This window comes from Charadrius vociferus, unplaced genomic scaffold (genome assembly GCF_000708025.1).
Source record: "Charadrius vociferus isolate BGI_N301 unplaced genomic scaffold, ASM70802v2 scaffold94, whole genome shotgun sequence".
In the NCBI taxonomy this organism is placed as follows: domain Eukaryota; kingdom Metazoa; phylum Chordata; class Aves; order Charadriiformes; family Charadriidae; genus Charadrius; species Charadrius vociferus.
The window spans coordinates 1248065-1265397 of NW_009648031.1; the positions used below are offsets into that span (position 1 = coordinate 1248065).

General features: G+C 41.9%; 1 protein-coding gene across 1 annotated transcript in view; it reads left to right on the forward strand.

Annotated features, from left to right (window-relative positions):
• DMD (dystrophin) overlaps window positions 1-17333 on the forward strand; it is a 927929-nt gene that overhangs the window by 842063 nt on the left and 68533 nt on the right. The window contains exons 62-63 of the mRNA XM_009883534.1: window positions 5431-5492; window positions 17205-17279. Of these exons, the coding sequence (XP_009881836.1) occupies window positions 5431-5492; window positions 17205-17279 (137 nt within the window). The remainder of the gene's footprint in view (window positions 1-5430; window positions 5493-17204; window positions 17280-17333) is intronic.

Genomic DNA, 17333 nt, shown 5'->3' on the forward strand with positions numbered 1-17333 from the left:
CGCTGATCCTTGGCTTAAACAGAAATAATCTCTGCACAGATCAGTAGTCTCTGGATTTACAGATGGAAACAGTAGTCCTTTGTAAAGCACAAAGGAGTGCCACCTTTTTACATTGCTAATACTTTCCATAGCAGTAACTTGTTTTATCTAAGGAATTAATGAAACACTGTAAAAAGACAACTATTAAGTCTTCCTCGCAATCACTGTCATCTACTGTTGAAAACATTTTTCTGTTAAATGAACAGTAGTGTCTATTCATACAAACAATTTCAATTGCATTTAGGTTAGTTTAGTAAAATCCAAACAACTCCATCGTGTTTGTTTTGGCTTTTTGACAGCAGTCATAAGGTGATTGGAATAACCTTTTATTCATCTTAAAGCCAAAAGGTAAGAGGTAGCGTAAATTGCGTTTGAAAATGGATCATTTCAGGGCTTTGTAAAATACTACTTTAATTTTGGCTTTTTCGTAAGTGTATGTAGTTATTTATTGCGGTCTGATAGAATTTCTTATTCTGCGCACATTTAGTTCATGTCGCATTTTCTAATGAAGGGTGGGGGGAAAAGCGCAGCAGAACTGGCTCTGGTATCACCAGTGAAGAGGGATCTGAGAGTTGAAAAAGGACTCTGCAGTTGCAACACAAAATTCTAGACTCTGGAGCTGAGCAGTGAATACACATGAGACTGAATCCTAGATATACATTTGGGAAGGAGGGGAGGAGAAGGAGTGCAATCAAAAACAGTTAAAAGGTTTGCGAATGTTTCCGTGTGGCTTATGCAGGAATGTTTGGGGGGGAGAATTTGTGCAGGAATTTGGGTGAGGGGGAGCATTGCTCTCTGCCTCTCCCACTGCTGATGTTGCTCAGAAGTAATATAAAAGGAAGGAGGGTAAAATAACTGTATTTTGTCCAAACTGGTCAAGTTATAACAAGAGAACCATAATCCAGCTAGTGTGTCAGTTAGGATATCATCTCTTGATTTCAGGTTTTCAATCCTGTGTGTTATTGGCTCTGCTGACAGCGATGAGAGACAAATCTCTGCTGTTGGCAGGAACAGAGGAGTTCACACAGGCATAGTGTGACAGAATTCCCCACATAAAAATTATCCTTGCTAATATAATATAATCATCCTTTAATGAAGTGGTCCTGCGGTTCCCAAAGGATGTATTAAGTGAAGACTATGCTTTCATCCCACTGAATTATCAGCGTATTTAGCCTGCCAGTCACACCAACGCCTAGGTGTCACCATTATCCATCGCTGCTCTTCTCTTCAGGCCTGGTTTTAATTTCCTTTCCACCTTTGCAGCTGACATCAGGTGAGAAAGAGAAAAATACGCCACGTGAGCCCACTTTTATTATTATTGGTTGCAAAACGTCCATGATTTAAAAGCTAGTGATCAATTTAGTTGGCCTAAGTGTAGAGACAAATTGAAAAATGTATCCTCTGAGCATGTGCAGTATTGCAAAACTACTGGCTGTGCTCGTTGATGCCTTTTTGTGTTGGTGGTTCGTTGGGAAAGCATCTCGAGCCCTTATTTCTGCACGTACTCTCACCCTGCTTTAGCTGCTGCTCGTCAAGAGGACTTGCACTATACTTTTCATGTCTTCCTGACTTGCAAGCTGTAAAGGGCCTTGTTCACCGGAGTTTGAAACTCTGGCAAACGCTTTGCTGCAGATCTATTAAGGATGCTACAGCATTCCCAAGTGTGGTTGAGGCTGCCTGAAACTGCTGAGCTGGCATTTCACTTCAGACGGTGTTCACAATAAGGGCATACACACAAATCCTCCCCCACCGGTCCAACCCCAAAGCTCACAATTAAATGGCCTTTGAAAATGGCAAAGAGGCTTATGAAGAATAGCCTCGATGGAATCTAACCTTTCCTGGAGCTGCCCTTGTGTGCAGAATCGTTGATAACTTTCCGAGCCGAAAACGTTCAGTTGAGAGGCAAACGCCTTTTAGCTGGAGCAAAATCTCTGCAGCCTTCTTGTGTTCTGCATGTAAAGTACCAGCAAAATCTGCCCGGGCTCGCTACGGGCACTCAACCTCCACAGAAATCCCAGCGACCAAGGTTCAGTTCCCTTTAAACCCCTCGGTTTTTTTCTTGCAAGAGTGCAGAGGTGTACCCCCAGATGCCATCACTGGTACAGGGTGTGAGGTTGAGTGAGCTCTGCTGAGTGGCCAAGGGCCACTCTGCCCCATGGGTAGACACTGCTGGGAAGGCATCAGGGGCAAGAGCTGGGTTCTCTACTGACTTGACTTTTATAGCCTAGAGGAAGGGGTATTTCCTCTAAGTTGCACCTGAGTTTATAAATAAAGCAAAGGAGGGGATAGGGTCTTAGTCACTTGCAGATGAAGCGAATAAAAGCATTCCCTACAAAATGTACATCTCCAAGGGAATTAATCTTATACTGTGAAAGAAAAGCACACAGAGTAGTGGTTTGGGGTTACTGGTATTAAAAATATCTGAAAACAGTTGGAGTCCAATGTTTCTTTGGCAATGAAAATTCTATTTACAAGATCTTAGGAAAATCAGTTATGTGCTTACAGGAAGATTAGTAAATGCCATAAGCTTAAACCACATACGCTAAATTCACTGGTACATGGTTGTGCCTTACCATAAAAAATCAATAAATTACTTATAAACATAATGCTGATTAGTGATCAACCGTAATAGTTTTCCACATCTAAGGTGATGGTTTTGTTCTTCTATCCAACACAGGCATGAGATTCCATAATCCTATATAGATACACCTTTGCCAGATATCTTAATGGCTTTTAAATATTTTAATAGGGAATCAGTGCCTTTGAAGGCTACCGGGTTAACAGCTATGGAGTCTGAAGTGGTCTGGTTTATCCATAGAACAACCTGGAGCTGCGAAGCTAATTTCACAGGGGAAAATTAGGCAGATCATTTTCAGACATTTCTTTTAACTGTGTGCATAAGTTCTTTTTCTCATTTTTACTACATGATTTGGGCATACAAACCATGGTACCGTTGCTATTTGAGTATCCCCACTTCTGGGGCTACCTCCTGGTGGGGAAGTAAGCCCAGGCAGCCAGGCTCATGCCTGGGAACTATTGATCTGGGACTGGGACTTCCATTGGGTGCGAACAAACTGTGGTCCTAAGTCTCTGGGTTTGAATGTTTATTTGGCTCTGCAGTCTGTTCACCTAAATTGTGACACCTCTGGCTACAGGGCTGTCGTGCGGCGAGTACGCTCCCTTCCTCTTTTCCTTTGGGCTGCTGTTACATAAGCAGAGGCTTTTGGTAGCCAGCTTTTTAGGGACTCAATGTGTACATGAAACTGTTTCTGGTTTTCTTCCAAAATGCAGTTTGTACCCAGGTAAGGTAAAAGCTGCTGGTGCTACGTTCTGTCTGCAGAACCTGCCCATTCCGAGCGTGGTAGGAAATTGAGGAGCTCGGGTGCAGGTGGCTGGGATCCGCAGGCTTTCACTTGAAGCTACCCAGTTTCTGCATTTCAAAAACCAGACCAGGCTCAGATTTCTGATTGTGATTGCAACCACCTCCCCTTGCGCGACTCATTTTTTTTACCAGAGTTAAGAACAAGACTGCTTCAGCTCTTCTCGTGTCCTCCTCCCTCTTTCACTGCCTTCAGCCACCACAGGAATTAGGAAGGGGAGGAGATGCTGAGGTTGATGAGACGGGGCTTGTTTAAAAGTCCGTGCTCAACTAGGGCAGTGCTATGGCAGCTTTTTTTCCTTATGCTTAGTGCTTGTGATCTCAGTCCTTCTTTCTTGCAGTTAGAGAGTGAAATCTGGAAATACTATATATAGTAAGCTACTGAATATATAGAGGTTACTGGGCCAGTAAAGTATTCATGTGGATCAAATAAATAACCCGTCTTTAACGACCAAAATTAAATCATACTAAGAAAACGTGTCATGATTTTCTTTTTTCCCTTGAGTCAGGGTGGTGTTGAAGTGATAGATTGAAAATTTTACCCCTTCTTAGCCAACAAAGGGTACAGGTGTACTCGGGAACGGTCACTGCCTCAAAGAGGGAACTCGAGGACCGTTTGTTCTCTGAAACAGCCTTGCCGTATCAGTCTTCCAGCGCACAGTTGGGTGTACAGGAGCATTCAGCTGGGTTGTGGTATAGTCTCTTGGAGGTGGAAGGAAGGTGTGTACTCCAGGAGGTCCACAGCGCTGTGGATCAGGTCCTGCTCTCCTGCGTATTTTCTCTCGAATGGGGTGTGTGTGTTGGAAGAGGGGTGTCTGCTTTTTAAGTACAAGAATTGCAAATGTGATTGCTAGGAACTGTGCGCTACGTATGCTTTCCAGAGTTGTTTTTTTTGGGTTTTGGGGTTTTTTTTTGTTGTTTTTTTGTTTTTTTATGAATACTCATGGTCTTCTTAATGTAGCTGAATTCTGTATGAACAGGACTTTATTGGCTACAGGATAGATAAGGAGAATTTTCTTCCAAGTTTTCTATGTTAATGGAAACATGATCACGTTAGCTGATCATGCTGTCATTTAAAAAAAAAAATCATAAAATGCGTAACCTTAGGAGACGTGCATTGCTACTACACCCGCTAACACTTTATTTTGTTGGCTTTCTTACACTGCACGTCTTTTGGCAACGTGTTGTGTTGCGAAGCCGAAGGCTGCTAGCCTCAATGCAGCGAGAGACTGTCCAATTTACATTCTAGTCATACTGCAGCGTTTCATAACCCCGCTTTAGCTTTTCCCTGGCTTCCGAACAGCTCTGCTGCCTGACGCTGCGCAGGGACCTCCGGGCCAAGGGAAGGGGCCTGGGAGCCCCTGGGGAACCAGAGGAGCAGCGATGGCCTTTGCTGGAAGAGAGCGGCAATGTGCGACGCGTTGGGCTGAAAAGCCGTGCGAGCCGGTGGTGGGTCAGTGGGCTGTTGCATTGGGGGGGGTTTAGTACAGGTGTTTGGGCCGAGCGGAAGGATTGCAGCTGCTGCGTTTGGGTAGCTCTTACCTACCACGGGGGGAAGGGTGGAAAGAGCACATAGGGGTCAAAAACAGGTCAAAAACACCACAGATCTCAGTATCTGGTCAGAATTTCCATCAAGCTTCAAGAACTATGCCCTTTTAAATGCCTTGCCTCCAGTTTGGAGGAACTGGAGAGCGATCTGTACAAAATAAGAAGTTTTTAAGAATCAGTCGGTGTGCTTACAAATTCCCCACAATATTATGGCGTGTCTGAATACTTGCTGTCTTCTTAATGTTAGCGCTACTTTCAATTGTGTGCCTTGAGCCCATGACTAAATAAAGCGCTCCCAGTTAAGATCTCAAGTTGAAAGAAGACGTGCCGACGGCTGTGGAGACCCCCTGCCACTGCAGCGGGTGGTGGCCTGGCACCGTGCTCTGATGTACCACCTGCATCACTTGCTGCGTGATGGAGAGAGCCATTTTTACTTTACTAACTTCCATGTTTTTGTATTGTAGCCATGAGACGCAAACGACCTGCTGGGATCATCCCAAGATGACTGAGCTTTACCAGTCTTTAGGTAAGACACCTCTGCCAGTTGTTTGGGGTTTTTTCCCCAATCAGATGCATTTTTATGGCAAGGATTTCCAGAAGTAGTAAAAAACAAAATAAAGTGAAAGTGCGAGGCAGTGCTTTTATCAAGGTTAAATTTTTTTTTAAGGGAAATACGTATGGCAAAATAACACATTTCAAACATGCAGTGGAAGAAATAATATTTCGGTTACCATGTCTGGAATGTGCGCTGCGTTTACAAAGTAATTTGGGTGCATTGTTGCAAACTCTTCCTGAAAGACTGGGACAGAAATTATGAAAAAAAAAAGAAAAAAGAAAAAAGTCCTGAATCTTTTCACTGTCTAATCTACTTTACAAAAGGCAGATGAAAAAATCAAACCAAGCTGCTGTTATTGTTGACTTTTCGATGGTAGGAAGCCAATTTAAGCAATTTGCCAAACTGCGTTACCCCTGCTTTATTTTTAAAGCTCTTTCAATACTTGGAAGGCATGGCAGCTGTCATGATGTCATTTTGAATACCCAAATTGCATGCTTATTATGACTTCAGATGTGCTTCTCTGGCAGAGGGTTTTTTTAAATTTTTTTTTGCAGCTTTGGATTTTATTAACAGAAGCACATCTATAAGATAAAATAGGTTAATCCATGCTCTAGTATAGGCTGCTTGGCAGACCATTTAATAGCTAACTCTTTGCTTTTAACGGTTCTGTTAATAAATAATAGAGGGTATAATAAAAATTAAGCTATTTCTCTAAAAGAAATATCAGTGAATTTGCTGCATTCATAAAGGAGGTTGTGTCTGTACAGCACACGTACATAAACCAGCTTTAAACGAGCCAGCTTGAGCACTAGGGCAGTCAAATCTTGCATTCAGTGCAGGCTTATTTACCATGGTGAAAAATAGCTTAAATTATCTCCTGCTAAACTCTAGTTTAGCTGCTGAAAGCGCTCTAATTATGCCAGCGTAGTCTATTTCAAGCTAACTCAGGTATCTCTACGGTGCTCTGCAGTGAAGGCATACCAAAAATATTTTAGAAAAGTGATGTGATAAAATGGAATGAGACAGTGTGAAGATTTTTTTTTTCTTATAGTATTAGCACTGTGGCAGCAATTTGTTTAAAAATTAACCAGAATACAGCTCTGTATGTCAAAAAGGGATATAAGATGTCTAAGTTCAGGCTAACCAACTGCAAAAGCAGACAAGTATCGACTTGCCATTTAATTATAACGTATTGCCCTGTTTGTCTCCTTTATATTTTTACTCTTAAAGTGAGTGGTGTGAAAGATTCAGGACAAATAGTAATTGCGCATGCAGACATCCCTTTAATACAGGTAAATCTTCAAACAGCTGCCTGTTAATTGAACCGCACTCTTACTCTGCAGCCGCCTTTGATCCAGAGATTGCATATTTCTGATACTGTTGTTGGTCAGACCTGAAGTCCTGTTGCAACTGCTTTTCTTTTGGTATTTCCCTGTTTCAGCTAGAGTACTCTTGAATAGCAAGAAGTGAAAGGGTAACTATATATAAGGGAGAAAAGTGTCCTGATGGGTTCAGGTCAACAGTTCAAAAGATGAGTGATTGCTGAAGTCAGTTTGCATTTAATTTAATGGAATTTTATCACTAAGAGTATCACCCAAATGTCAAGAGTTTAAGATATGCATATTTCTTAATGCATAAAGAAGGAACATGTTTAGGCAGATTTTGTTTCATTTGCTTATAAAATCTTGCTGTTGTCCTTTTCAGGAGCAAGGAATGTCCAAAAGGGCAGTCCTCTTTCTGGCTAGTTTTATTTCTTTTGGGGTTGAGACCAAATGCTCATTAATATGGAAGCGATGCTGATTTTAGCAAAGGATGCATAACATGTATTTTTATTAGTAAACTTAGTTGTTCATATATGTGTACAAAACAGATTAGACAAGGTGATTCTTTGTGCACTGCCACATGGGGTGAAGCTTTGGTAAAAGCACTACCGAATAACCTACCAATTTTTTTTATTTTATTTTTGAACTGTGTGTATTCATCATTGCCTAACTCTCATACAAATTGCATAATACAAGCATAACCCGTTTAGTCTTGAACAGAACCCTTGATGTATTTTCAGTGCTTTGCTTTGCCTCAGGTCAAAACGGTATAATGGGATGTTTGAAGTCTTTTCAGACTGTTCAGTAATATTTTATCTGAGAAGATACTATTAAAGTTGATTTTGTACTGCATACTCATTAGATCCTATTATTTTATCCCATATTAGGATCCAAATTTTGCTTCTTAGTCATATGAAGAAGCTAATAAAGAGCATAGTATGTATACATTTTAAAAGTCTGGTAGAAAACATAAATTCTGCAATCCAGGTAATGTAAAAAAGTGAGACCAAGCACCTCAATGCTGTCCAGGGTTTTCATTTCCATTTTCCAACTCCTACACTGAGCCTGTAGGGAATAATTGTGCTATGTGGTGTAGCTCTCTATGCATGCCAGTATATCATAATTTGCTATGGCATCCTTATGTCTAATTTAAATTCTTACAAATTACTGAAAGCTTAATTTTTTAAGTGAATGAGGAAGGTGCACCCCAGCACAATGTAACGTTCCTCATCTGCCTATGTCTTTGAGACACAAGAGACACTTCTGTAAGAAAAAGGAGTAATATTAGTTTTATTCTTCACGTGCCCAGTTCACACACCTACAGATTACTGCATTACATTTTGCTAAGGTAGATGGATTCCAAGTTTCTAACATATTGGCTCAGCTTTCTCTCTTTAGAGGTCTGGGTATTTATAAAAATGAAGCTAATTTATTTGGGAGTATTATTTGGTACTAATAAAAGAAGGTAGGAACATGCTGCGTATACTTTTGCACCTGATCAGCTTGTCGGTCCGGGAAGTCCTGTATCCTGTCTTCAATAGGGTCTGCATCAGAAAAAGCAGAAAGAAACCATAGGAAGAAATTATAAAATAACCTGCCCGTGAAGGAAGTGTTCTCAAAGTCTCTTTGAGCTCATTTGCTGAAACATGTCTGTTTATAAAAATACTGGTAATAACTGTAAAATACTTGATTTGAAATTTAATATCTGTATAAAAATTTCTAACTGGTGGTTATTTTAATAGAACCATTTCCTTTCAAGATATTGAAATGCTTGTTCTTGACTTTTCTTTGTTATTTAAACAGCATAGCATTTTATCAGTGTTAATGAAGCATCTACTCCTGTCTCAAGCTGGGCAATTTTCACTCTTCATTTAAAGTTATAACGTGACTTTAAGTAGCTGTAAGCCATCAATATTAAATGACTTAATTGTTGTTTAATGGTCAAGTCAAAGTGGCAACATGTATTTGCAACAATGACCTCAGCTGTATCATTTAATGTATCTAGTAGATGCTGGTACAGATTAATTACGAAGAAATTATATAAATTAAGAACACAGATTAAAAATAAATGCTGGAATAGGAGAGGTAAAAATTGATGATATGTGAATCTTGAAGGGTCAGAGACTGACAGACATCCCCCAGTTTGTATTTACACCGTTATGAACCACTCCCATTTTCTTCTAACTTCCTTCTGAAAGTCTTCAAAAGTACTAAGAATCGCTCTGGCTGCTTTTCTTTCCAAAAGCAGTTCCCCTGCAGCAGATCTGCTTTTTTACACTGTTCTTCTTGCAGTCCCCTTACAAATTTTTTCATCCTTCATGATGGCTCCAGGCCATCACTGAAATGAGAGCTTGTGTTACTGCGTTGTCCTGAGGAGTTCAAGGACCTTTGGGTGAGGGGAGAGATGGGAGGAGCAGGAATCAAAGTAGTCTTAGATTGCTTAGTTTTTTTCAGATTATCTTCTGACAGTGAACATTTAATTGCAGGCAGCTTAGCTCAGAATGATAGTGTTTTGCCTTTAAGCTGAAAATGAATCTGGCCTTTGCAGTGATGGCCCAGGAGAACTTGGTCTGCCGTGCTGTACTGTTAGTGTCCCTCTCTTGCAGCCTTCCCGTGTAATATCAGTACGAGTCTCCTCAAGGTGCATTAGTGTCACTGTGAACAGTAATTGCAGTAGCAGGATGCAGTCAGAAATGTTGCCGTGTGCATCTGTTTATCTCTCCTAATTCACCGAGGCAAGACAAGAGGGTGAATAACACCCTCGCCCTCGCAGACTGCAGCGCACTGGTGACAGCTGTCCATTTAATTTGGAGGGGTGGAGGGGCAGCTCTCTGTGGAGTACATGGAAGAAATGTCAGAATTGCTTAACACAAGGTGGGAGAATGGTGGAAGGTACCTGTCAGCCTCCACCGGGCTTTCGGCAGCAGCTGCCGTGTTGATCTTGTGGCTTACTGCTCTTGCGCAGCAGCGTGAGCTTCCAACTCCGAATGACCAAGGTGGATAAACTTTATCCTTTTTGGTTTGTCTGTTTTGATTTGTCCTTTGGAAATGCTGCCTGAAGAGGCTAAACTGCCCCTCTCTGCCATGATAGTATTCATTACAAACTGCTAAACCATGTATTTATTATGAGGTTTCATTCATATTCAGTTAAATGTTTTCCATGTTTGTACGAGTAAGGCTTGTGCTTGTTGCACACATCAATCGTTTGATTTCTGCTGAAATACAATATAATGATACCTACGGTCTTTCTTTAAAGATCGCTTATTCACTGGTGTCCTTTTCAAGCTAGCTACAATCTGAATAATAAAAAGTTCTCATTTCAGAAAACAGGATCAGTTGGGTTCTGTCAACCTTGGATGGTAGTCAGACCTAGAGTGGGTCATCTTTCTAGCAGTGTGTGATTGCATCCTATGTAGGCACACACCTAACAGACAATAATCATAACTGTCAGAGAAGTAGAAGTTAGGTGATAGAAGTTAACCTCGCATCCCATGAAAACCATCCATGAAACCAGAGGTGTATTAGCAGTGAAGGAGGGTATTTTAGAGAGAGCAAACTAACGTTCTGTTATGGAATAGGTGACCAGTACAGGAACATTTTGCTCAAGAATGTTGCAGTCTTGTTTGCAAGTGGACACCTTTCATTAATATTCTTGAAGTTGGTTTTTTGCTATTTATTTATTTTAGGATTTTCCATTATGACTACGTCCCATCTAGTGTACATGAAGGGTTTCTGACCTTTGTGACTGCAAATCCTACTCGCATCCCAACCCCATAATGGGGTATAACCCAGCTGTACCTCATATCCTTTCTACACTTTCAGGTTTGCAGGCTGAAGAAAAGCCATCACATGCTAAAACTAAATTCTTAAAGGTCACGTCAGTTGGTCTAGTTAATGGGTTGCTGGCACATGCTGTGGTGTTCATCCACTTGGTCTAGATGCACCCATGCCCTGGGTACCTCCCACTTACTAGTCTCTTACTAGTGCAGAGATGCTATCAGCTTTTTTACTCAGTGGGACAGGTCTGGTACAGCATGCTGTATTGTTTCTTGGAGAGTCGTTAAGGTGTATGTCTGTATGTATAACAATACTGTTTACTCTTATTTATTCTCAAAGCAATGTAGATAATAGCATTAATTATTGTTATAATAGAGTCAATAGCTGAGACTCAACTGATATTAAGCAGTGTTACTTGATTAATTTCTTTCCTTTGTGCATTTGTCTCATTTGCATTTTTAAATTACAGTTCCTAAAGAGGCAATATATGTCACTGTAGGGCATCGCTAAAAGATTTATATGTGGGGTTTGGGCAGCAGGAAGAAACCCCACATTCTTATCAGCCCGTCAGGGAATTGCAGCAGTATTGAATCAATGTCAGATGAAGCTTCTTGAGAAGTCAGAGTGCCGCTAATGTCTGATGAAACACGAAAGCTTAGTGGCTGGTAGTAGAATTATGGTCCATTCAGGACTGTACAGTAAACAGTTTTTAACCTTTGTTAGGTAGGCATTGTCGGAGACAACAGTGACATGTAATTCCCAAAATAGTTTATCCACTGCAGGCAGTGTATTTATGAACAGCTATATGAGCATGTCACAAGCTAAGACTTTCAGATTTTGAGGTATATCACTGTAGGTTCACAGGGTTTTTTTCTGTGCAAATAAGTGAGTAAAAAGAAAAACCTTAGAACTCTGTAAATCTTATCAAATGAAGATGAGGATTTCACCTGGTGACATCTACTTTCTTTCAAAGAATTTAGTTGTTAGCTTGCCAAATTTTACTCTTGAGATAATTATCACCTGAAGCATGTAAGCTGGTCTTTTCAGTTTGATGGTGTCCAGGCCGTGAGAAAATTACTGTCCATAAAATCAAGTGAAACAGCTGTATTTTCTTCTCATTAGTTAAAAAGCAATTATAATAATATTCACAATAATATGAACAAGGAACCCTCTTGAAAGTAAAAAAAGAAGGTGGTTTCCAGGTAGAAAGGACTTCCTGAGATGCCTTCAAGTTACAGTGTGTGTGTGTGCGTGTGTGTGTGTGTTGTTTGTTTGTTTTATGAACAACCTTTGACAGGAGGTAGTGTGGCCGATCCCAGAGCTTTTAAACCCTCAGTGAGATTGGTCTGTTGTAGAGGACAGTACTTTATCAGATGAAACAACACAGTCATTTAGTGCTCTTAGCAGGTGGGGCAACTGTAGAGTGGTTAGTCTGTTTTAAGAACCACCATGGAAAGCAGTTAGGTTATAACACCTCACTTAAAACCTGTTGTCTGGGTCAGAGATGTGACTACTTAAGAATAAAACCAATAATCCCTCCATGCTGGATGCTATGCATCTTATTAAATACATTATTTTTTAAAACTTACTCTTCTTTAGTTTTTTTTATTGCTTTTAGTTGCTTACCAACTTATTTCATGCAATAAGACTCAAGAATACGAGGATCTATTGTTCCTCTTAAAATAATACTCATATCCCGATGTAAAATCTGGAATTTAGCATGAGAGGATTAAAAAAACCCCAAACAACAAACCTCTAGAGCAGCATCTTATTTGTTGATATGGTGTCACTAGTCAGTGGGACATTCCAGCAGGTGGTTTGAATTTTTGATACAAATTACTGACCACTTCTCAAATGAGTATTTTTTGTTTGTTTGTTTACCTGATTTTTCCACTGTCAAAAGTATCTGCTATGTGTATCTGTCAAAAGTATCTGCTGTTTCTAAAATGCTGTAGAAATTCGACATGTGTTGATGAGGCTGTCTTAGCTCTTCTGAGAAAGAACATAGCCCTTACACTTTGAGATTTCTCTCAACATGCAGAATTATGCAGAAAAGGTTAGGATTTAATTATCTGATAATCTTTCCGTAATATTTCTGATTTGAGTTCTTCCCATCAGCAGTCTGGAGTCCTCTTCATTAAAGCTGTATGTGTAATAAGAGTACTAGTTCTTGTTCAACGTTATTCATATTAATAAGAATGAACATAAGAATATGAACATAAACATATTCATATGTTGTAGGCACATGATGGATGTGGAGGAGATCACTTTTCTAGATAACCTTTTTTCTACCACATTAGTTGCCATGAAGCAAAGGGAGGCACTTGTCTTGTCATGTCTATAATGAAAAGAAGAAAGCAGCAAAAGGAGATATCCTGATTTCTGAGAGAAACTGATGCTTTAGTACTTTAAACTCCTTTCACTGCTATGGGAGGACTGCAGGAGAGGCTTAGGAAGATCAGGGAGAAATCTTACTGCTACGTTGGTGGGAACTGTCCGTTGCTGTGAAGGTATCCACTGTAAGCATCTTCCCTGTCTTATGGGTCTCCTAAAACACCATGTTAAATTATCTCCCATATAAAGGTTTATATCCCCTTGAACAGAGTGGTTGTTCATGGCTGAGGGATGGCAGAACCATGATTTCTCTTTGCAGTGGGATGTAACTATGAGTATCACCAAATACTCCCATGTGATCTTTTCCTCAGTCTGTTCCTTTCCAGGGGCCAGGTGACCTCTTCCACTACATAGTTGTTTCAGACCATAAACAGATCATGCTTTTGAGCATTTAGGCTTCTTGATCAAAGCTTGAAGGTCACCTTCTGAACGAGGACTGGGAGTATCATTAAACAACCTGCAAAAGTCTTAGGTACTCCAAGGGCTTTTTAGCCCTCTGACCACCTCGTTCAGATGACAAGATGGTGAATAATTTCTTGGAGTGGGAGGAGAGGGCTGGAGGAAAGCTTGTGTGGTCTACTGAGCTCTCCAACCTCCTCAGAGATGATAAAAGCTTTAGAGTGAAGGCTTAGTGGGCCCTGCCTCTTTTAGTGGGCTGTTTGGCAGTGGAGAAAGCATCAGATTTTTTTCCTTGGGACCCAGGAAGGGGGGCGGGGGGAAACCCACAGGGAGGGAGGAACTAGTGGTGGAGGAATATAGGCCCTCGGAAGGTTGCTGCAGCTTGAGCCTCCTTCCTCCCCCTTCTGCTCATTGCCGGCAGGGGCAGCTGGCTTGCTGCCTCACTCCAAGTCTCCTCCCTTGCTGTCCGTGGTGATGTTACCTCCAACACACCCGAGCCCAGTGACCCGAGTCTCATTCCCTGACAGTCTTATGTTCTACGGTTCGTTTAGATGGGATCGTATACCAGCAAGGGAAGTATCTTGAACCCCATGAGGAGAGGCCTGGGCTCCCCTCGTTGCTCCACAGAGGGACGCGTTTTCTGCAGTAGTAGCTCTGGGGGAGGAAAGACACCACTGGCAGTTTTGTAGGAGTAGGTTGGGGCCGCGGGGGGGGCTAAATCATTAAGATCCAGCAATCTCAAATGACTGTCACCACCTGGTAAGACAGCCGTCCATCAGGAGCATGGAGGTGGTGGCATAACGAAGATGGGAGGTGAGCACTTGACACAGGGACAGTGACTGGGCATGGGCTAATACTGGTAGCAGAAACAAAGGTGGGACCAGAGGCATCGACGACTACCCTTGGCTGCAGCACATAAACCCAAAAGCAAGTGTTGCTGCTACTTTCCCAAAAACTTGAGGTGAGGGCTCCGAAACTAGCTCCTGACATCGCTTGTTGATCATTTACAGCAGATGCTTCTTGGCAGCAATGTCATTAAGGCTGATTACAAATTCTGTGTGTATTACATATACAGGAAAAATAGATGTAAACTACAGCACTCTGAGGATTAAGTGGCTTCGTGGATTGTACTTTCTGCCTTGATCGAGGCCTGAAATATGCATATATATTTACTAATATTTCTTAGAATCTAAATAATAAGTAGAGAAGCTTTTTTTCAGAATACTCAGAGAAGTTTAGAGAAGGCTGCTTCATTTTATCAAATGCTAGCCATATTCTAGTATATATTCTTTTCCAGAATACAAGTGCAGATATACAACATGAGTACAAAACGTAACTGAAGTCGCAGTGTGTTAGCGAGAGACTGCTTTATTAATTTCCCTTCAAAACAAATTAAGTCACTTCATTTAAATTGCTCACTGTATTCCACTGCACATTAAGGCTTCTGGACCTGTCAGGATGACTGTGAGAGAGGGAGCTGGCAAGGACAATACACAGGGGAACTGCCCATTAAAAAGGTATATGGAACTGTGCAAAGGAAAAGATGTGATATACAAAACTGAAACTTTCCCTTCCGCTGTAAGACGTGTTTTAGGAACGTTCTGCAGCTTTTATTAAGGTATACAAAACTACTGAATTATCAAACCTCAAATTAGTCATTCAGAACAGCTTAATTAAAATTAATGTAATTGAGACTATATTCCCTTTGCTACCTATACCTGTACAGCATTGTAAATGATGCTGGGATAGTTATACCCAAGCTACCGCCTTGCAAAGAGCTTTATAGCACCTCAGTGCATATGCCAGCAAGGAGCTGTTTTGTATTTGCCCTGGTTTTGATCATACTCGTTCTCTAAGAGTATGCCAGGCTTAGGGGCAGCTTATTGGGCTAAACGGACCTTTATTCTGAGCCAGTATAATTTTTTTAAATGTTATTTTTGTATTAACTTAGTACTTTACAATTTCCAAGCACTTTCTCATCATTAACTCCTTAGGCCCCATGGGTTTCATCAGAAAATTAAAGGCATGCAGCAGTGTTGCCGGATGCTGAAACCGTCTGGCACAAACAGTCCATATCTGTGCTAGAAAACCCTTAAACTACAAGATGCCAACCGATCTGTTGGGAATGGTCCTGAGATCGCTCAAATGCTCAGGAGTGCCTGTGCCCAGGAATTAGCTGGGTAGGTGGCAGGGCTAGGAGCATGCCCGCAGCAGCCTGGTTTTCCAGTGGTGGGGGTGACATGTGTGCCCCCCCCGACTCCTCAGCTCCCCGTGCAGCCGCCCCGTAGCATTCCCGGGAGGAGCTGGCAATGATGCTTGGGAAACAGCATCCGTTCATGGGCTTGCCCCCCAAACAGTGACCTTGATGGCTTACCTGGGTTCTCTTTGATGGAGGTACCAGCTGGAAGCTGCACACAGTCAGCTGAGATATCTGTTGATATACTCATGTAAACAAAAGCCCTTTGCCAGATTTGCGCGCTCGCTTCTGCATCCGGAGTTTGATTCCCAATAATGCAAGCGGTGGTGTACCTGCGCCATAGTATTGGTATGCCAAATCTAGGTGTAAATTACAAGGGAGCCGATGTACTGGTACTGATGGCAGGAATTCAGCCACAGTAGTTTTGGCCTCACGTTTTGTGAATTTTATCTTCATTCTTGTTGTAAATGGAGTTTGCCCAAGGCCACCCTCAGCAAAGCCAGGGATAAGTTTAGAATAAGTCCATCTTCCTCATTCTGGTTTTATGGAAGAGAAAGATGCAAATGATGTTTCCTGGCCAGATTTGGTCCAAGACAACCCCTCCTTTCTTTTCAGTTTTGGGTTCACTTCTTAGACTGTGGACCAGTTGCTGTTCCTTGCTGTGGAGATAATCAGAATTTGGTGTGGAATAACATTCAAGTAGCTGGTACTGAGCCTCCCAAGTGCTGAGAGGCTTGTGGAAGTTCTGGTGTGGTGTGACTGGTTTGGTGCGTGGCCCACCTTGTCCCTGTGTTGTCCCGGGAGGTTCCTGCAAGCTGTGCTTCAACTATTCAGTGGGGACTTGTGTTGATATCCTTATTTTGTTAACCTCGTGAGAGGTTAACAGGGGTCGGGTTTCTGCGGTACCCAGCAGAAATCACGCCACACCGTGTCTTCCTTGCTGGGTACCATTCCCTGCCGTGCTGCCGCAGCCCACCGGCTCCCTGCCGTTTTGGAGGTGGGAACCTAGGAACTCACCTGGCAGGGTGAGCTGGCTTCTCTCCAGGAAGGCTCTACATTCTCAGGGCACGGCTGGGATCTGCTTGGGTAGAACGCACAAAAGGTTTCATTGTTGATTGGTTGGGTTGGGGTTTATTTTTTAGTTTTTTCGGCAGAAGCTGAGAGTTGCCTGCTTTTCCCTGGGCAGAGCGCTTCTCTCGGGGCTGCCTGGGCGCAGCCTGGCTGGTGCATCGGGCAGACAAGGAGGAGTTTCAGGTTCTTATCTCTCTCACAGCGCTTTCGGTGTGAAAGGCTGCGGTGTTTTCAGCCAACAGTACCACAGTCACTGATGTTGTCCTTTCAAGTGCTCTCAAGATCAGTGCCTTTGAAGGAAAGGAAGTAAAAATTCAGGACTTACTGTTTTTCTTCTGGGTGATTACTTGTCAAGGTTTGAGGGCTTTTGCTCAGCGAAGTAGAGTTTCTAGCATAGGTTTTTCTTTCCTTTGTTGTTTTAACCAATGAGTACAATCTAGTTCAACTTAACAATGTCTTCTTGAGTCTGGTTATTTCTAAGGTGTAAAGCTGATCTTTTATTTTAATATTTCCTCCCTACAGCTGACCTGAACAACGTCAGGTTCTCGGCATACAGGACTGCCATGAAACTCCGCAGGCTGCAGAAAGCCCTCTGCCGTAAGTATGTGCCTGTGCCTTACCTGCTGCCGGGAAGACTTTAAGACCAACATG